Below are 15,970 nucleotides of genomic sequence, written 5' to 3'. Positions count from 1 at the left end.
TCTGTCTCAAAGGTGCTAGGGTGATCTGTGTGGTCGTGGCTTTATCTCAGTGCACGTCCTGGCCTCAGAGCATGCACGTGTCACCCGCTGAGCCGAGGGCCTGTTAGGGCCCTTCTGTGTGTGCGGGGTTTCGTAGAGCGTCTGCGAGGCCTGTTTCTCCCTCGTTACAGCTGGAGAGAGACATGTCCAACGTCAGCCTGGGCCCTACCGCCTTCCCCGAGCTCACACACATCATGATCGGGCTGGAGAGCTGCTCCTTCCTGGTAAGTCCTCGCCAGGTGCGCGCACCCGAGGCCGGGCGCGTGCCCTCGGCTGATCTCTGCCCCACCTCCCTGCAGGAGGCGGACTTTATCCCCTTCGCCGTGCTGAACATGATGATGGGCGGCGGTGGCTCCTTCTCGGCCGGCGGGCCTGGCAAGGGCATGTTCACCAGGCTCTACCTCAACGTGCTGAACAGGTGTGTGGCATGCAGCCCCAGGGCCACCGCCCAGCGGAGGGCGCGTCACACCGTGATGGCACATTCCAGTGTCCCTTTCTCTGTGTCCCCACAGGCACCACTGGATGTACAACGCAACTGCCTACCACCACAGCTACGAGGACACGGGCCTGCTGTGCATCCACGCCAGCGCCGACCCCCGACAGGTGAGCGCATTGCGGTCGGGCCGCATCTCGGGGGTGGAGCCGCTGTTTCGGAGCAGGTGTCTCCCCGTGGGGCTGGGTAAGCATCACACTCTCGGCGCTCCCCCTGCAGGTCCGGGAAATGGTGGAGATCATCACGAAGGAGTTCATCTTGATGGGCGGGACCGTGGATGTGGTAAGCGCGGCCAGGCGCCATTGCCCCATGGCCCCACAGTGCTGGGCGGGCTGTTCTCTGCGCCCCCAGTGCCAGCGTCCCAGCCAGAGCAGTCCCCGCCCGAGGGTGCCCCAGGCCTGTGCTGGGCGTCTCCCCATGGGGAGCCCTCCTCCTGGTCGGCTGGCGCCTGACTGGCCCCACACGTCCTCGGGCTGCCTCGCATGCTTTTCCAGCTTTACTGAAAGGAAAAGCAGAGACGTCCGCGTCCTCTCCGGCCTCCCCTCAGGGAACGAGCCGCACTCAGTGCTTTCTGGCTTTTTTCTGCCTTCGTTTTGTTTTAATCTCAGTTTTTCCCTCATTTTTTTAGCTCATTTTTTGATATCTTGCGTGTTTAGAAGCTCTGCTGCTTCTGAAAGCAGAGCTGGTACAGATTGCAGGTTTTCCGCGCGCGCGCACACACGCACGCACGCACAGTGCCAGAAGCAGCGGCAGGCGAGGCCGTGTGCCTGTGGGCTGGCGCCTGCACTTCACCTTCAGGCCACGTTTTCTGTACGTCTCACGTTTTTTGCAGTAATCACATGTTACCTTTTTAATCAGAAAAGGTGTCATTTTAATAATAAAAACACACTTACAAATGAACACTTGTGGGTCTGCTAGCGCCCTGCGGGATAAAGCTTTCTCTAACGTGAGATCAGTTTGAGGTCAACGTTTAGTGTTTGCTGAAGCTGCAGAATTAGAAAAGGCCCGATGTAAACTAGGAATTATCATACTTAAAAAACGACGTGGAATTTTAACAGCCAGTTCGGCCAGTATTTGTTCTGCAAGGTCTGGTAGCTCCCAGATTCAGACCCTTTGAGAATCTGGCTTTTCTCATCAGCTCCTTTCTGTGCCCTTGAATTTCAGGCTGGACTTTGCGAACCGACTGCTGCACTCAGTTTTAAATGTCACACATGGTCGGAGAGGCTCTCGGTGCAGAGCTGGGAAATGGCCGCTCCCTCGGTGTCCCCTAGGGAGCAGGGACCAGTTGCACCAGGGTCCGCGTGCGGTTCATTTCCCTTGTGATTTCGATGCGTGGTCAGCTTTGGAGTTTGGCGTTTGACATTTCACCCTTTACGTGCTGTGTGGTCAGCTTCTTAAACAGTGAGCAAGAGCCCAAGGGAAACCTGTTTCGTCCTCATTTCAGGCGTGGTGATGGTCTTGTCAAGCATAGTCTGGACTCCGACCCAGCAGGGCAGGCGGGGTGTGGCAGGCGTGCTCCCTCGGCGCCCCCAGGCCGGGGCACACTCCTGCAAGCCCTGCTGGCTGAGGTGGCTGAGCTCCTTGCTGATGGGAGCCCGCTGGGCGACGAACCAGGCGGCTTGGCTGTCACCCTCAGGTGGAGCTGGAGCGAGCCAAGACGCAGCTGATGTCCATGCTGATGATGAACCTGGAGTCCCGGCCTGTGATCTTCGAGGATGTGGGGAGGCAGGTGCTGGCGACCCATTCCCGGAAGCTGCCGCACGAGCTGTGCGCGCTCATCCGTGAGTTCTCGCCGCGTGCACGTGGGGCAGTAGCTCCAGGGCCCTTTGCGGCTCTGTGGCCGATGCCGGCCCAGGTTCTCATGGCCTCCCACAGGTGACCGTCAGGAGGGCCTGGCACTCCCTTCTGTCGTATGCCAGGTTCTGTTTGTCGTGACTCTCATGGGGACAGGTTTATCTTTGTTTTGTCAGATTCTCAAAGGGTCTGCAGCCCAGAGGGTCAGCACCACTGCCGTCACAGCTTGTCACCTGCGTGAAGCTGACAGTTGCGTAGTTGGTGTGTCCTGGGCTGGGAGTGCTGCAGGGACGGCTCTTGCCCCACCCAGGCACGGGCCCTTGTCCTCCCTTGGGGAGGCGCCTCAGACGCCCCCGTACGACAGTGCCCAGTCTCAAGCCTCATCCTCACAGCACAGTAAACCTGCTGCTTGGCGTGTGGCCCGGGCTGTGGGTTCTGCTCAGTCCCGTCTCCCGGGTCCCAGGTGCTGTCTTCGGAGGGCCGAGCCATGTGTGCAGCCCTCGCTCCTCCTTCCCGCGCCCCCTGCTGTCCGCACGGCCCTGCAGGTTCTGTTCGCCCATCCCACAGATAACCCGCCAGGCGAGGAGCGTTTTATTTCTCACTTACGTGGACGTTTGCTGGGCCTTCGTCCTGACGACCGTGCAGTCCACACACGCTGCGCCTGGACCCTCTAGAGTCCTCAGCACCTCCTCCCCGGCTGGGGTGGCGGTGGCCGGTTATTCTACACAGCACGACGCAGGGACGTGAACTCCGCGTGGGTGTCAGGTGTGTCACTGTTCTCTGCTCTCTGGCAGGCAACGTGAAGCCGGAAGACATCAAGAGGGTCGCTTCCAAGATGCTGCGCAGGAAGCCGGCGGTCGCTGCCCTGGGCGACCTGGCTGACCTGCCCACGTATGAGCACATCCAGGCGGCACTGTCAAGCAGGGACGGGCGCCTGCCCAAGACCTACCGGCTCTTCCGGTAGCGCCGGCCGGAGCTGCGGACCGTGTTCCACGCGTTCCTCTGGATGCGAATTTAGCGCAGACTCATAAAAGGAGCACACTGGACAGCTTCTAACCGAGCAAGCACGTTTAATGTACCCAGAGCACAGCTCCGTCCCTCCCGAATCTAATGTGCCAGCCACTGGAATAAATACTTACTCTCCACGCCAGCCCGAGATGCGGCGGAGGGCAGACAGGTTCGGAGCAGCTGCCATGGCGAATGGGGTTGGCGCCCATGCGTCTCTTGAAGTTCAGCAGGCGGGGTCGCTGCGAGGTCACTTGTCTAGTACTCGGTGGGTCAACACCAGACTTGCCACTGAGGCCACTCGGTGGGCTGTCAGAGCCTGTTCGGCTTCTTGAGAGTCCTGTGCCACCCATACTGAGCTGCCGCCTCCGGGGATGGTCACTAAGCACCCTGATGGTGCCAGGGCGAGTTCGGGGCAGGTGGTCTGCTTCGGAGCATGGTGGTGCTCTGGGCAGTCTGCTGACACCGATGATGAAGCGGTGGCCACTGTCCTTCCTGCTCGGTTCAGGACGAGATGGTTAAAGGTCCACCCTGGCCAGCAGCTTCCCTAAAAAGGAGGCATGGGGTGGCTGTGACCCGCCCTGAGCTCATTCAGTTTCACCCAGCATTGCAAAGCCTCTTCAGGGAAGTGTCAAGAGCACGGAGTGAGGGGGCTCCTGGAATTGGCAGTCGTGGTCACGTGACTGGGGGGAAGATCTCGGGAGCCGTAGGTTCTGCGGGTGTGTGGATGTTGCAGGAGCGTGAGGTCCCCTGACTCTGGTGATGGGATAGATTCGTGGCTCTCAAAATTACGCCCTCAGGACCCGGGGCCTCCTGGGGCAGAGGGCAGCTTCCTGGCCACAGCTGTCAGGCTGCGCGTCACCTTTTCTGAAGCCCTCAGGAGCCAGCCGCTGAGGTGGGCGGGGAAGCTGTTTTGGGGAAGCCGAACGGGCGCCCGCGTCCCTGGTTCCCATTTTGCCGGGGCCTGTCCTTCAACCCCGTTCCCGCACCCACTGGCACGGGGGCTGCCCTGCACTCGGCGCGGGCCTGCACTGCTGTGCGTACCTGGCGCGGCCCGTCCACAGGCGGGGGCTGGGGTGACGAGCCACGTCCGGCAGCAGGGAGTCTGAGGGCGCATTCCTGCTGCTGCAGACGCCCCTCCACCAGCACACTGCGGGGCGCGCGTGGCTGCCGTTCAGTGCGCTGGGACAGGAGCGGCTCGTGGAGTGGGGTCGGTGTCCTCTCCCAGCTCCTGCACAGTCGGAGGTGGACTTCAGACGACCCGGCAGCTTTGTGAACATCCTAGAACTGCTGAAGGCGACAGCCGTCTGTTTTGGACGCTAGTGCTGGCCACCTCCCTTCCCCCTTCAGGGCACGGGGCTCTCCTGTTCCGTCCTCACCCTGCCCGGACAACACCCCGCTGATCCCTCACTGCTCCCCCAGCCACCCTCCCAGCCCCGAGCCCATCACAGCCTGTAGCACTCCGTGCACCCCGCCACCTCCTCATCCGGCTGCCCGTTAGCACCGTGCTTCCTGAGGGCAGGCTGGCTGGCACCCCAATGCCTGGGGCAGGCCTCGCAAGCCCTGGAGGCAGGACACAGCGGTGTCTGAGGGTGAGAGCTGGACTCCAGAACTGCCCTACGCGCAGTCGTGTTCCACACGTCCTGGGACGCTGACTTTCCAGAGACTGGCCACTTCGTTTGTGTTACTTTGAATTTTAAACTAGCTTTCCAAATCTCACCCACCTACAACTTAAAGGCTGGTATGAAATGAATTGCGTAACTGACCCATGAACTTGGATGAATGTAGTGATGTCTCTGGATGTTAAGCCTGGGCTTGGGCCAAAGTCACTCCTCAGAGTCCCAGTTCAAGTCCCTTTTCCATGGTTTGGGTCTGAGAAGATGCCCAGGAAGAGGCCATAGAATCGCACTTTAAGCCCCGTGACCACAAAGTCTTCACAAGATTTTGGGTTGATTTGAAACTCAGCAGCACGTTCATTCCAGCCAAACTTGAGGCAGAGACCCCCTGGATAACTGTGAGCTTAGAGGGACAGGTGCCTCCTCGGGAATGGAGTTTCTCCCATCTGCAGCAAAGGTTGTGTGTGTGCTACTTTAAAATTTGTATTTCTCATTTAGGGAGCCTATGCTAATAAAAGTTGTATAGACTTAGTTGGATTCACTCCCAGTTGAAGTATTTGCTTTTTAGCTAACACCTTGGGCTGTGGGCGGGGTGTGGATGGCGTGGATGGGGTGGACATGGCATGGAGCAAACCCAGCAGGGGTGACACAGCGGGATTGTCTTGGCAGAGCAAACCTGCCTTTCCTACAAGGACATTGTGAGAACAAGGCATGCGTACAGATCGTTTCTAGGACTCAATCTTTGGCCAGCAAGGGTTTAAGGTTCAATATGTGCATTTATTTAAAAATATAAATATGGAAAATAAATAATCTAAGAGATTAGGTTGAATGCCCCTAGCTTGTTCCACATTCAAAGCCTATGAATTTTCCTAGAGCTGGGGGGAGACAGAGCAATAATGGGCTCTAAGCCCTTTGAAAAAAATCCCAGACGTGGTGGAGCGCCAGCCTAGGTGGCTGTGTGGTGACAGTCTAAGCTTCCAGCAGTTGCTCAGGCCAGAGATGCACTGCTTACATTAGTGCCATTCATGGCCAATGTTACACGAGCAAATGGTCTGCCATCAGCAAAGCCAGAGGAGAGGGAGGTGGCGGTGGGGGGCAAGTCCAGCTCCTTATGGCCAGGATGCAGCCCTGAGGCGTCGGCCTCACCCTCGCTCTGGCCCAGCGGCGGGGACCCACGGTCACTCCCTGGACATTGTCTGGCTTTGGCCCTGTGAACAACTCAGCGTGGTCCTTCTGCTTGCCATGGGATCTGGGACCCCAGGTCACCCCACCGAGCAGCCTCCCCAGTACTGGGCCACCTGTGCTCAGGTGAGGAAGGGGTGCTGGGAGGTGATCTGGACAATGGCGTGGCCGTGGGTGTGCAAACATGGAGTCGGGAGAGTCAGCACAGGCAGCTGCTCACGTCTGCTGCCGAGTGACAGTGACAGGTGTGGTGCGGCCAGCGCCGGGGCCCAAGCTCTGTCTGCGCTGAGGGAAGCCAGGTGTCTGCAGGGACACGGGTGACGCGTCTGTACGTGGACTGGCTCCTGTCCAGCGATGGGGTGGCATGCCCCCCGCAGTGCCAGCCTCCTGCCCGGGTCTTGCCAGGACAGCAGGAGCGGCTGGTTCATCGGTGCCCCACCCACCAGCTCCTGTCTTTTTCGGGGTTTTCGGTCGGATACGCCCGGCGGCAGGAGACAGTCCTTTGGCAAACTTAAGAAACGGTGCAGACGGCGCTGGAGTGCTGGGTCTTCAGTGCTCGCTGTCTCTGCATCTCTTTGGAAATCCGTCTTTTAATGCCTATTAGGTACAATTCGCGGTCAAACTTGCCGGCAGCTAGTGGAATGCTGCGGAGGAGAGAAAGGTCAGGACCGAGGAAGGGTGGGGCCGGCCACAAGGGGGCGCCCAGGCCCCGGCCCTCTGCCCGCCTGGCCTGGCCGTCCCGCCCCCAGAGCTGCCGGCGAGAGCGGAACTGAGAGCCTGGGCCAGGCAGGCTCTGCTGACATCACCGGAGGGCGTGTGCAGGGGCCTGGCCAGGTCCCCACTCTCTGGAATGTCGCCCAAGTGACACCCACTTCAGATCCAGCCGTGGCAGCAATCCCTACGTAGGGCTGCCGGGCCCCTGCTCCTGCCAGGGGCTGTCAGGACGCAAGGGGACGACGGCAGGCACCCAGATCCAAAGCGGGCGCCCACCCCCGGAGTGGGCAGGGCCCGGCCCCGGCCCCGAGCCCGGCCGCCCGCACGAAGAGAAGAGGCCGGGCGGATACTGACTTGTCTCTCCCCGGCCTCACTTTCACCCGGAACAGGCCGTACACGGGGCGGTGGTCAGACGTCCTGATCCCGGGACAGGAAGAGTACTTGAGTGGGCAGATGTCGCCCTTGTGGCGGCTTCTGTACACGACCCGGTCCTGCGGGAAGACCGCAGAGGCAGCCCAGTTTGCTGTGCGCTCGACCTCGCCTGGCCCTGCGGCTCGGCGGCCCCATGCCGGCCGTTCCCAGAGCGTCGCCCACACCCACGTCCCTGCCGGGCGTCCAGCTGGGTGCTGAGGCCTCCCCCTCACTGCCCTCAGGCCGCACTGGCACCCCCAGCCCCGTGGGCATAGGCGGAGGCGCCAGGTTCTAACCGGCACCCGCGTCCACTGGCCTGTCCACCGCCAGCCTGGAGGCTGCCACCCTGCGCACTGGCCGACAGAGCGACCGGCTCCAGTAAAACCAGCGCCTGGACGCATGGGCCAGGCCTCCGAGCACGGGCGGCGGCACCCGGGCCGCCCCCAGGAGGGCACTCAGGGGCGGTCACCCCCGTCCAGCCCGCAGCACCGCCCCACTCACCGTGTACGATGGCGTCCGCTGCTTGGACGTGGTGTCGTACACGTCCTTCCCAACGTCGAACTTGTATGACGGGAGGAAGTGGATGTCCGGCTCCTGGAAGCCCCTGAAGACGGACCCTGGAGCGGGCGCAGGCCGCCTCAGACCGGCCAGCGCGGGGCCCAGGCTGCGCCCCCCCGGAACCCGCCCCCCGGGCCTTCCCCGCCCCGCCTCACCTTTCTTCATCTCCCGGGTGAGCTGGTCGAGCTGCAGCAGGGCCGGCACGCTGGCGCCCGGGTCCTGCCTCAGAATGGCCTCCACGGCCACGCGCCCAGCGCCCAGGCGGAAGTTGAAGTCTCCGAACCAGAACACCCCGTCAAAGCGCGTGGTGACGTCCGCTGGGGCACAAGCCAGAACGCGCGTGAGTCCCGCCTGTCCCTCGAGCTACGGCCTCAGTGACGAGGGCCAGTCTGTGTCCCCTGCCACATATAGCCACAATGGGGCAAGGACGCCTCCGAGAAGGTCGCAGCCACCCGGTGGCTGGGGCCTCAGGGTGCCGGGGTGCGTGCTGCAGTAGTTCCCCGGTTGACATTCGAGTGTGGTTTTGTTTCATTTCACAGTGACAGACAATCCAGAAACCACGTGACCCGTCGGCCGCACACAGTGGCCCTCACGCTCAGGGCTGCCACACGCCCCACCTGCGCCCGCCACCAACACTCAGGTCGTCCCGGCACAGCTCGCAGACAGAGCACAGCGGGCAGCGGGCGGCGAGGACCAGGCAGAGCCCAGCCAGCGACATCGTGACGATGTGGGCAGAAGCCTCTGGGCCTCTCGGGCGTCCGTCTGCCCAGCCACTAAACAGGCTGACGCAGTCACCACTTAGGAGGCAGGTGCCACGCCCCGTCTCACGGTGACTTTATTCCAGGCACTTTCTTTCTTGACCTCAGTTCTCAAACCTCTAAACAGTCTGTCCCCGCTCAGCTTGCAGGGGACGAGGCAGAGGTGCCGCCTCTCCTGCGAGGTCCGCTCACCTGGGTCAGAGCGGTACGGGCAGGTGTCTGGCACGTTCTTGGGCAGGGCGAGGCCTTGGACGGTCTTGCTGTAGTCCAGCAGCCTGTCGCCGACCTTCCCGTCTCCAGCTGCAAGGACAGAGTGGCGGGCTGCACTGTGCCTCACGCAGGACAGCTGTGCCAGCAGCTAATACTCAGGGCGGACGCTGGGGGCCAGCCGGGTGGAGACCCCTCCCCGCAGCAGCCCGGTCCAGCGCGCCTCTCCCTGGACGGACCTGCTTTCGGCCCAGTGGGACGAAGACCACTGTCACAGGCTGCAAGGCCAAGCTGAGACCCAGCACCCCGCCCTCCTGTCAGCCCCGTAAGGCCGGTCTCTCCCACTGGACGGGGAGGGGGCGGTGGGATTCAGGGGCAGGTGACTTACAGGTGAAGTGGGACGTGATGAAGAGGAAGGAGGTGCCAAAGAAGGTGAAGCTGATGCCCAGGGCCCCCTTGGTCTTGATTTGGGACACGATGCGTGTGGTCACCGTGGAGCTCTCCACCTCTGAGTGGGGCAGGACGCAGAGGGCTGACGTGGGCAGACGCCCCGGCCGTCCGCGCCCACCGCGGCCCCCAGGCAGTGCCCGTGCTCTGCGCGCACACGCGTGTCCCCCCACAGAGGCGTGGCCGGTGGGCAGCGCAGACCAGGCCGCTCACCTGAGCAGAACCAGACGAGGTCCCGGCGGATGAGCACGGACATGTGCAGCGCCCCGTGGGCTGCCGAGCACAGCATGACGTAGTGGGGGCCCAGCGTCTCCTGCAGGCGCGTCTCCCACTCCCGCCTGCAGGAGGAAGTGGAGGCTGCCTGGGGAGGGGACTGGGGCACCCCAGCTCTGCGCCCCGGACCCCGGGCCAGACAGCCCCTTGAGGAGCCGCCGGGAGGGACCCCACATCAGACTTCCTTGTCTTGCAAGGAGAATGGCGGGTGAGCAACACAGGGCGATGGTGTGTTGGGCCAGAGGTTGGGGCCTCCCGCACCCCTCCCCAGTGACGTCAAAGGCCCATGTTCCCTGCTGTCTCAAAACCCTCCAGTGATGTGGGGCTGGGTCCAGCCCCCGCTGAGGCCCCAGTGGGAGCTCCTGGCCCGCCTGGCAGAGGCCCAGGAAGAAGTCCCAGGCCGGGCAGGAGTGAGGCCACCCTGTGGAGGCCAGGTTCCCTGGGGAGCAGAGCCCATTCCCCGAGCGTCTGCTCTGGACTGGCCACCTGCCATGTGAGGAGCAGGGACAGGTGAACCTCGACAGCACCGCAGGCATGCTGCTACAGCTAGTACACGCTGGCGGTGGCCCCACGGCCCCCGGGGCGGCCAGCGACACTCTGGGGGTTGGGCTGCAGGGGCCCCGGCGGCCGAGCTGCTCTTTGCCGCGTCTGTGATCTCTTAGAGCAGCTATTTATTCACTAGAAACTAAATCTCACTTATTTTACATTCTCCGAGTCACATTTGAGAAGAAAGCGGTTCGTGTGTTCAGCCAGGGCTTGGCCGCGGCCAGGGTGCTGACCCACACGGGGGTGGGGTGGGGGGTCTTGAGGAGGCACGGGCCTACCTGTCAGAGCAGCCCTCCTGGACCCCGACAACGTACAGGTCCTGGGCGTAGTCGGCCTCGGCCGGCAGCAGGAGCTCATCCAGGTTTGAAGGGGGCTCCTGCAGGAGAGCAGAACCTAGCAGGGCCAGGGGGCCCGCGACTCGGGGGCCTCTCTGCGTCCCAGTCTGTCTTCGCCCAGACCGGCTGCATGTGGCCAACGCGGCCCCCAAGCCTGACGGTCCACCCTGCGTGTGCACCCCACATGCGTACTCGGGTGGGGACGCCCGCTGCATGCAGCTGGGGTGCTGCGGGTCACTCAGGGAGGTGAGCGCCCTACGCCCTTCACTCCTGCACCCAGCGGCTGCAATGCCACCCACCACCAAGGCCTCCAGGCTCAGGACGCGGGCTGGGCCCAGGGATGGGCAGGGTGGCTTCCTAACTAGGAACAGCAGAGCCGCCAGCCTGGGGACCTGCTGCCTCCTCCCACTCAAGAGACATTTGCTCCCATCTCGTTCGGGTCACTGTTCTGTGGGGCTTCCGGTCACATCGGCCACACCCCGTCCCGTGGCGGCCCTGCCTGTTGCTCCCCAGTGCCTGTCTCCTGAACGTCCACTGGGACGCAGCCACAAGAAGGGACGGTCCTTCCATCCTCTACAGACCTTGGTGCTTGCGGTGACAGGGTCAGGGCTGCCTCCGGCCAGAGGAAGCCCACGTCCAGCCCCCGCGAACCCAGGCACCCACATGCGGGGCAACACAGACCGCTGACCTCGGGACAGAGCTCGCTGTGTGAAGGGGTCCCAGGGAGGCACGGGGTTAGCTGGAGAGAGCCGGCGGGGGCAGTGGCCGGCGGGGGCAGTGGCCGGCGGGGACAGCGGCCAATGGGCTTCCGCAGAAGCAAATGCCCAGAAGTCAGCTCTGGGTCATTGTGGCGCTCGGGACACAAAGCAGCCCTCATGCCTGTGGTTTCCTGCTTGTCTCAACAGATTCCCTGGGCACCCCCAGCTCAGAGGCAGGACCCCAGGCAAGGGCAGGGGGACCACGGGGTGGATCCCTAGCTGGTGGGAGACAGACAGGGACAGTGGTGCCTGCCACTGTCCAGCCACTGACGTGCCACGCATGCGTTCGTCAGGTCCCAGGGACCTATGGGAGTGACCCCCAGGTGAACAAGGGGCTCTGGGTGATGGTGAGCCACTAACGCTTCACCAGCTGTGGGGGTGTCCAGGTGGGGAGGCTGCGGGGGGCGCGGGGAAGCACTGTGCCTTCCTCTCGAATTCACTATTGGCCCGAAATTGCTCCAAACCATCAAGCGTCTGAGGAACAGAACATTTTGTGGCTGGGCCCTGACAGCGGGAGTGGGGGGTTCCGGCAGGAGGCCTCTGGGGGCCCCAGGGACTGGGTGGGGCCAGGCGGGCCGTGCATGCCACTCGGGGGCCCTGGAAATGACTGACGGGAACCCCGGCCTCTTCCCAAGGGGGCCCCCCTCACCTTCTGGCCCTGCATGTTCCAGGTGGCCACGAAGAGGGCCACGCTCCGGTCTGGGAAGTACCGGGCCAGCTCGTCCGCACCCATCAGCGCCCCGCTTGCCAGGAGGCTCCCCTCCAGGTAGCTCCTGTGGGGAGGAGTCAGGGTCTGAGGGGATAAACCCAGGGACGGGCCAGCCGCAGGGGTGTGCCTCTCCGGCCCAAGTCAGGGCCCGGCCCAGTGTGTGCTTCAGACAAGCCACCCAGCCCTGGAAGGCTGCGTGGCACGTGCCAGGTGGAGAGAAGCAGGAGCCCGACAGGACTGTGAGAGAGGTGGGGACAGGGGACAGGACTGTGGGAGAGGTGGGGACAGGGGACGGGACTGTGGGAGGAGGGGCGGGGACAGGACAGTTTTCTGAGGTTCAGACTGGGCACTTCAAAGGGACCCAAGGCCCGGCCCCTAGGACCAGCCCAGGCCTAGGAGAAGAGGCTGCAGGTCTGGACAGGCAGCTCAGAAGTCTCTGGGGCCCCAGTCTAGTGACTTGGTGGCTGTGGCCTTGGGAGCTATGAGGCAGCAGCGTTTGGGAGCCATGAGCAGAAGGTAAGATGGGCAGCACCCCGGTTCTCTGCAAGCTACACAAACGTCACTGTGGATTATGAGAGCCCCACGAGCCCCGGAAACCAAGCCCCCGCGACATGAGCCATCCCTGCCCATGGGCTCGGGGCAGAGCAGGAGGTCACACTGGTGGGGTGCCCAGCAGACAGTCTCAGAACACCAGAAACGGGGGGCCCTGCCGGAAGCGACAGACAGGGACAGTGGTGCCTACCACTGTCCAGCCACTGACGTGCCACGCATGCGGCTGCTGTCCCCTCTGCGCCGTGAGTGCGCCCCGAGAACTCTCCCCCACGTGGCTCGGCCGTGGTCCCTGAGGGCCCCCGCCCCCGGCTACGGGGCAGGCGTGTGCACAGCGCATCCCCCTCGCCTCCGCGCTCCGCGGGCGCCCACCGGGGCCACCCAGACACGTGGCCTCAGAACGCGGCCAGGTAGAAGCACAGCTCGGGGGTCCAGCGCGGGGGCCCGCACGCCCCGGCAAGGCAGGCCGCACAGGGCAGGATGGATGAATGAGCTACCGCTGTGTGCGGAGGACGCCTCGCAGCCACACCACCTGTCCCCAGGCACCCCCAGAGGACAGATTCTGGAAGGGGCGCCCCTCCGTGGCGGGGCCAGGAGAAGGTGACTGCCGAAAGCTACGTTAGCCTCCACCTCAGGAGAACACCGTCACGCGGTCCTGTGGAGCTTGCTCCTGAGCCCTAAAGTCAAGGTCACAATGTCACCCGCCCCCAGGAGGCTCTACCTGCTCCGGACGTCCTTGGCGCGGATGGGCGCCAGGAGGCTGAAGGAGGACTTGGCAGAGCGCAGGGAACAGTCGTCACAGGCCAGGGGGCTCGGGGGTCGTCCGGGGCCCAGGCCACTGTGGGCCCCGAACAGTCTGGTCTGCAGGCGGAGCTTGTAGTCGGCGTGATCCGCGTCCACCCTGTGTGTCGTCCGCAGGGAGTCAGAGGTGGTGTTCCAGTCGATGGCGGGCGGCGGGCGTGAGGGAAGCACGTCGGCCAGCCTGGGGGGGCCCCCAGCCGAGGCTCCGCTCCGGGGCAGGAGGTCCGGGGAGCTGCTGACCATTCCGGAGATACAGTTGCCCCAGGAGGTGGGGCTCCCGCGGGCACACCCCGGGGCCCTGCGGGTCATGGGGATCTCCTGCAAGGAAGTGCTCAGGCCGGGCAGGGAGCAAGTGTGCACAGGGGGCCCAGGGGTCTGGTCCGGCAAGGACCCCCCCGAGGGGCTGGCGCCACTGCGGGCTTCCAGGTCCTCGTGACTGGTTTGAAGACGCCGCCTCCTCCAGCCCTTCTCGTCCAGGGACAGTGCCCGCTCCAGCTTGGGCCTGGCCGGTGGCTTTGGAGTGAAGGGTTCTGCTTGAGCCTGTGGGCCTTCACCACTGATTTTTGCTGGGATGTTCAGAGGGACCCCCGGGCTCTTCTCGAGGCCAGGACAGGTGTTGGTGGGCGCGGACCCTGGACGGAGGGCGAGGTCTTTGTCCATGTTCAGGGGCTGCCCCCCGAGTGTCAAGCCTCCGGGGGAGCTGGGTTGCTGCGCTGCTGCCTCCGGGCGGCCCGGGCAGGCCGACTTGGACGGCATAGTCCAGGGCCCAGCCCAGCCCACTGGGACACGGCTCCCTGGCGGCTGCCAGCGACACCCAATGTCAGGGGTGCACGGTCAGATGTCCCCAGCCAGACACAGAGGAGAGAACCCACAGGGGCTCCCGGTCAGGCCTGGGGTGCTTCTGCTGCTGCATGGCTGGAGGCCCTGGCGTCCTGGAGTCCCCCACAGAGACCTAAGGGAGACGGCTGTTATTTCCACGAAGTGAACGTCCCCGAAGGACAGCTATGGCGCTGGGCGACAGAGTGGACCGGCCAGCAGCAGCCCAGCAAGAGCAAGCATTTACATATGGTCTGATGCCTCGTCTTAGTGGGGGGCGTGAAGACTCCTGATCCAAGAGAGAAGCCACCCTCCCGACGGGGCGCTGGAGCATGACCCAGGGAGGACTCCCGCCCCCAAGGGGACGCCCTGAGACAGCCGGGTCACCGCGCCGCCTCTGCGGCGTCCGGCCCGCCCTCCCTCACAGGCGCACCTCGCTCACCCGCGCGCCCACCATCGCCGGCCCGCAGACCTCGGCCCGAGGGCCAGATACCGGGCAGGTCTACGGCGCGGCTGCCAAAGGCCCCGACTCGGGGCCTGCGATCAGGCCCGGCGGCCGCGGATATCCCGGGGCAACGACCGCCGCGCAGCCGCGGGTGGTGGGGGGCGAGACTGCGCCCAGCGTCACCCCGTGCCGACCCCGCCCCAGGATCCCCGCGCCCCGAACCCCGCCCACGGGTCGCCTCGCGCTCAGGGGTCGTCCCGCCCTGGATCCCCGAACTCGCCCTGGAGTCCCCGAGCCCCGAACCCTCCCTAGGATCCCCGCACCCCCGCCCGGGATCGCCCCGACCCGACCCGCGCCCCAGGGTCACCCTGCGCCAGACCCACACGTCCCCGCCCAGAGGCACCCCGCCTTAATCCCTTGCCCCGGCTCACCGCGTGCCGGACTCCCGCAATCCGACCCACGCCTGGAACCCCGCCCGGGGTCACCCTGCTCTGAGGGCCCCTGAACCCACCTTGGGGTCACTCCGCGCCCCAACCCCGCGCCCCCGCCCCTCCCCGGAAAAATGCCTCCACCTCTCGGCACTGCCCGCTCCCCAGCCGTGCGGGCCCCGGCGGCGGCGCCCAGCAACCGGCGGGCAGGGCGGCCGGATCCTGGCGCCCGCAGCGACCCCTAGCGGCCGGAGGACCGAGCCGGGCAACGCGAGGCCAAGGGTGCGGAAGGCGGGTGCTAGGTGCCCCAGAATCCACGCCCCTTGCGGCTCGCTCCCCTCTGCGTCCGCCGCAGCCCGTATCCTGTCGTCTCTGCAGATGTGCCCAGTCTGGACTTCTACAGATGGATCCCTAAAACACAGGGCTCCCCTGCGCCTATCTTGCCCACTTCACCCAGGCAGCCGGATGGGACTCAGCGAACCCATCCACCAGCCCTGGAGGGCGCCGCCTCCCTGAGCCTCCGAGAGCGGGTGATGTGCAGCCGCTTCGCAGGGCCCCACCTCTGTGCGCCCAACCGCGAGGGATGAGGATGCCTGACCTTGACCCTGACCGGGGTGTGTGTGTGTGTGTGTGGCCACCTGACCTTGACCCTGACCCAAGGGTGAGACCGCCTGACCTTGACCTGCCTTGGGAGCCTCACTTCTTTCAATCGACAAACGCAGACAAGAGGCGAGAGCGCTCAAGGGCGCAAAATATTTTATTTAACAATTTGCGTTTAGGAAAAATAGCAGCTCCCACCTTGGAGGGAACTTCTTGAATCAAAAGTCGCTGGCAGTCCACACAGAACAATGGGCTGGGGTGGGCTGGAGGAAGCCGAGGGCACCCCGAGGGGCTCACGCCCCAGGAACCACAGGAGCACTGACCCTGGGACACAAGAGACGCCCTAACGAGACCCGGCCTTCCTCGAAGTGACACGAACAAGTGGGTCCAGTCACACAAGTGTGAAACACCCTGGAACACATTCTGTGGGTCTGTCCCCCAAGATCCAGTGAGCTGGGAGTGGGCAGGGCCTGTGCTACCTCCGCT

The 15,970-nt window shown here is 64.2% G+C and overlaps 2 protein-coding genes across 7 annotated transcripts in view; one reads left to right on the top strand and one right to left on the bottom strand.

Annotated features, from left to right (window-relative positions):
- The window catches only part of PMPCA (peptidase, mitochondrial processing alpha subunit), a 10,813-nt gene extending 5,325 nt beyond the window's left edge, over window positions 1-5,488 (top strand). The window contains exons 6-11 of the mRNA XM_011369927.2: window positions 108-263; window positions 339-457; window positions 552-642; window positions 752-814; window positions 2,169-2,313; window positions 3,121-5,488. Coding sequence (XP_011368229.2) covers window positions 108-263; window positions 339-457; window positions 552-642; window positions 752-814; window positions 2,169-2,313; window positions 3,121-3,290 — 744 coding nt within the window. The 3' untranslated portion in view covers window positions 3,291-5,488. The remainder of the gene's footprint in view (window positions 1-107; window positions 264-338; window positions 458-551; window positions 643-751; window positions 815-2,168; window positions 2,314-3,120) is intronic.
- A 215-nt stretch (window positions 5,489-5,703) lies between these two features.
- On the bottom strand, window positions 5,704-15,110 carry LOC105298576 (72 kDa inositol polyphosphate 5-phosphatase). Of its 6 annotated transcripts, none has more exons than XM_011369925.2 (11): window positions 15,029-15,110; window positions 13,116-14,147; window positions 11,786-11,909; window positions 10,322-10,419; window positions 9,438-9,562; window positions 9,166-9,285; window positions 8,763-8,870; window positions 7,968-8,129; window positions 7,756-7,871; window positions 7,198-7,334; window positions 5,704-6,773 (listed from the first exon to the last, which is right to left on the bottom strand). In XM_011369925.2, the coding sequence occupies exons 2-11, from the start codon at window positions 13,949-13,951 to the stop codon at window positions 6,641-6,643; spliced, it is 1,959 nt and encodes a 652-aa protein (XP_011368227.1). In that variant the 5' UTR covers window positions 13,952-14,147; window positions 15,029-15,110; the 3' UTR covers window positions 5,704-6,640. The 6 variants fall into 6 exon arrangements, with proteins under 6 accessions (XP_011368227.1, XP_011368228.1, XP_023392203.1 ...); XM_011369926.2 differs by lacking the exon at window positions 15,029-15,110 and adding an exon at window positions 14,888-15,007 and having other exon boundaries at window positions 5,704-6,726; XM_023536435.1 differs by lacking the exon at window positions 15,029-15,110 and adding an exon at window positions 14,888-15,007 and having other exon boundaries at window positions 7,240-7,334.
- Between the last annotated feature and the right edge of the window lie 860 nt (window positions 15,111-15,970).

This window comes from Pteropus vampyrus, unplaced genomic scaffold, assembly GCF_000151845.1.
Source record: "Pteropus vampyrus isolate Shadow unplaced genomic scaffold, Pvam_2.0 Scaffold157, whole genome shotgun sequence".
NCBI classification, from domain to species: domain Eukaryota; kingdom Metazoa; phylum Chordata; class Mammalia; order Chiroptera; family Pteropodidae; genus Pteropus; species Pteropus vampyrus.
This window is presented reverse-complemented; position numbering and strand designations above follow the sequence as displayed.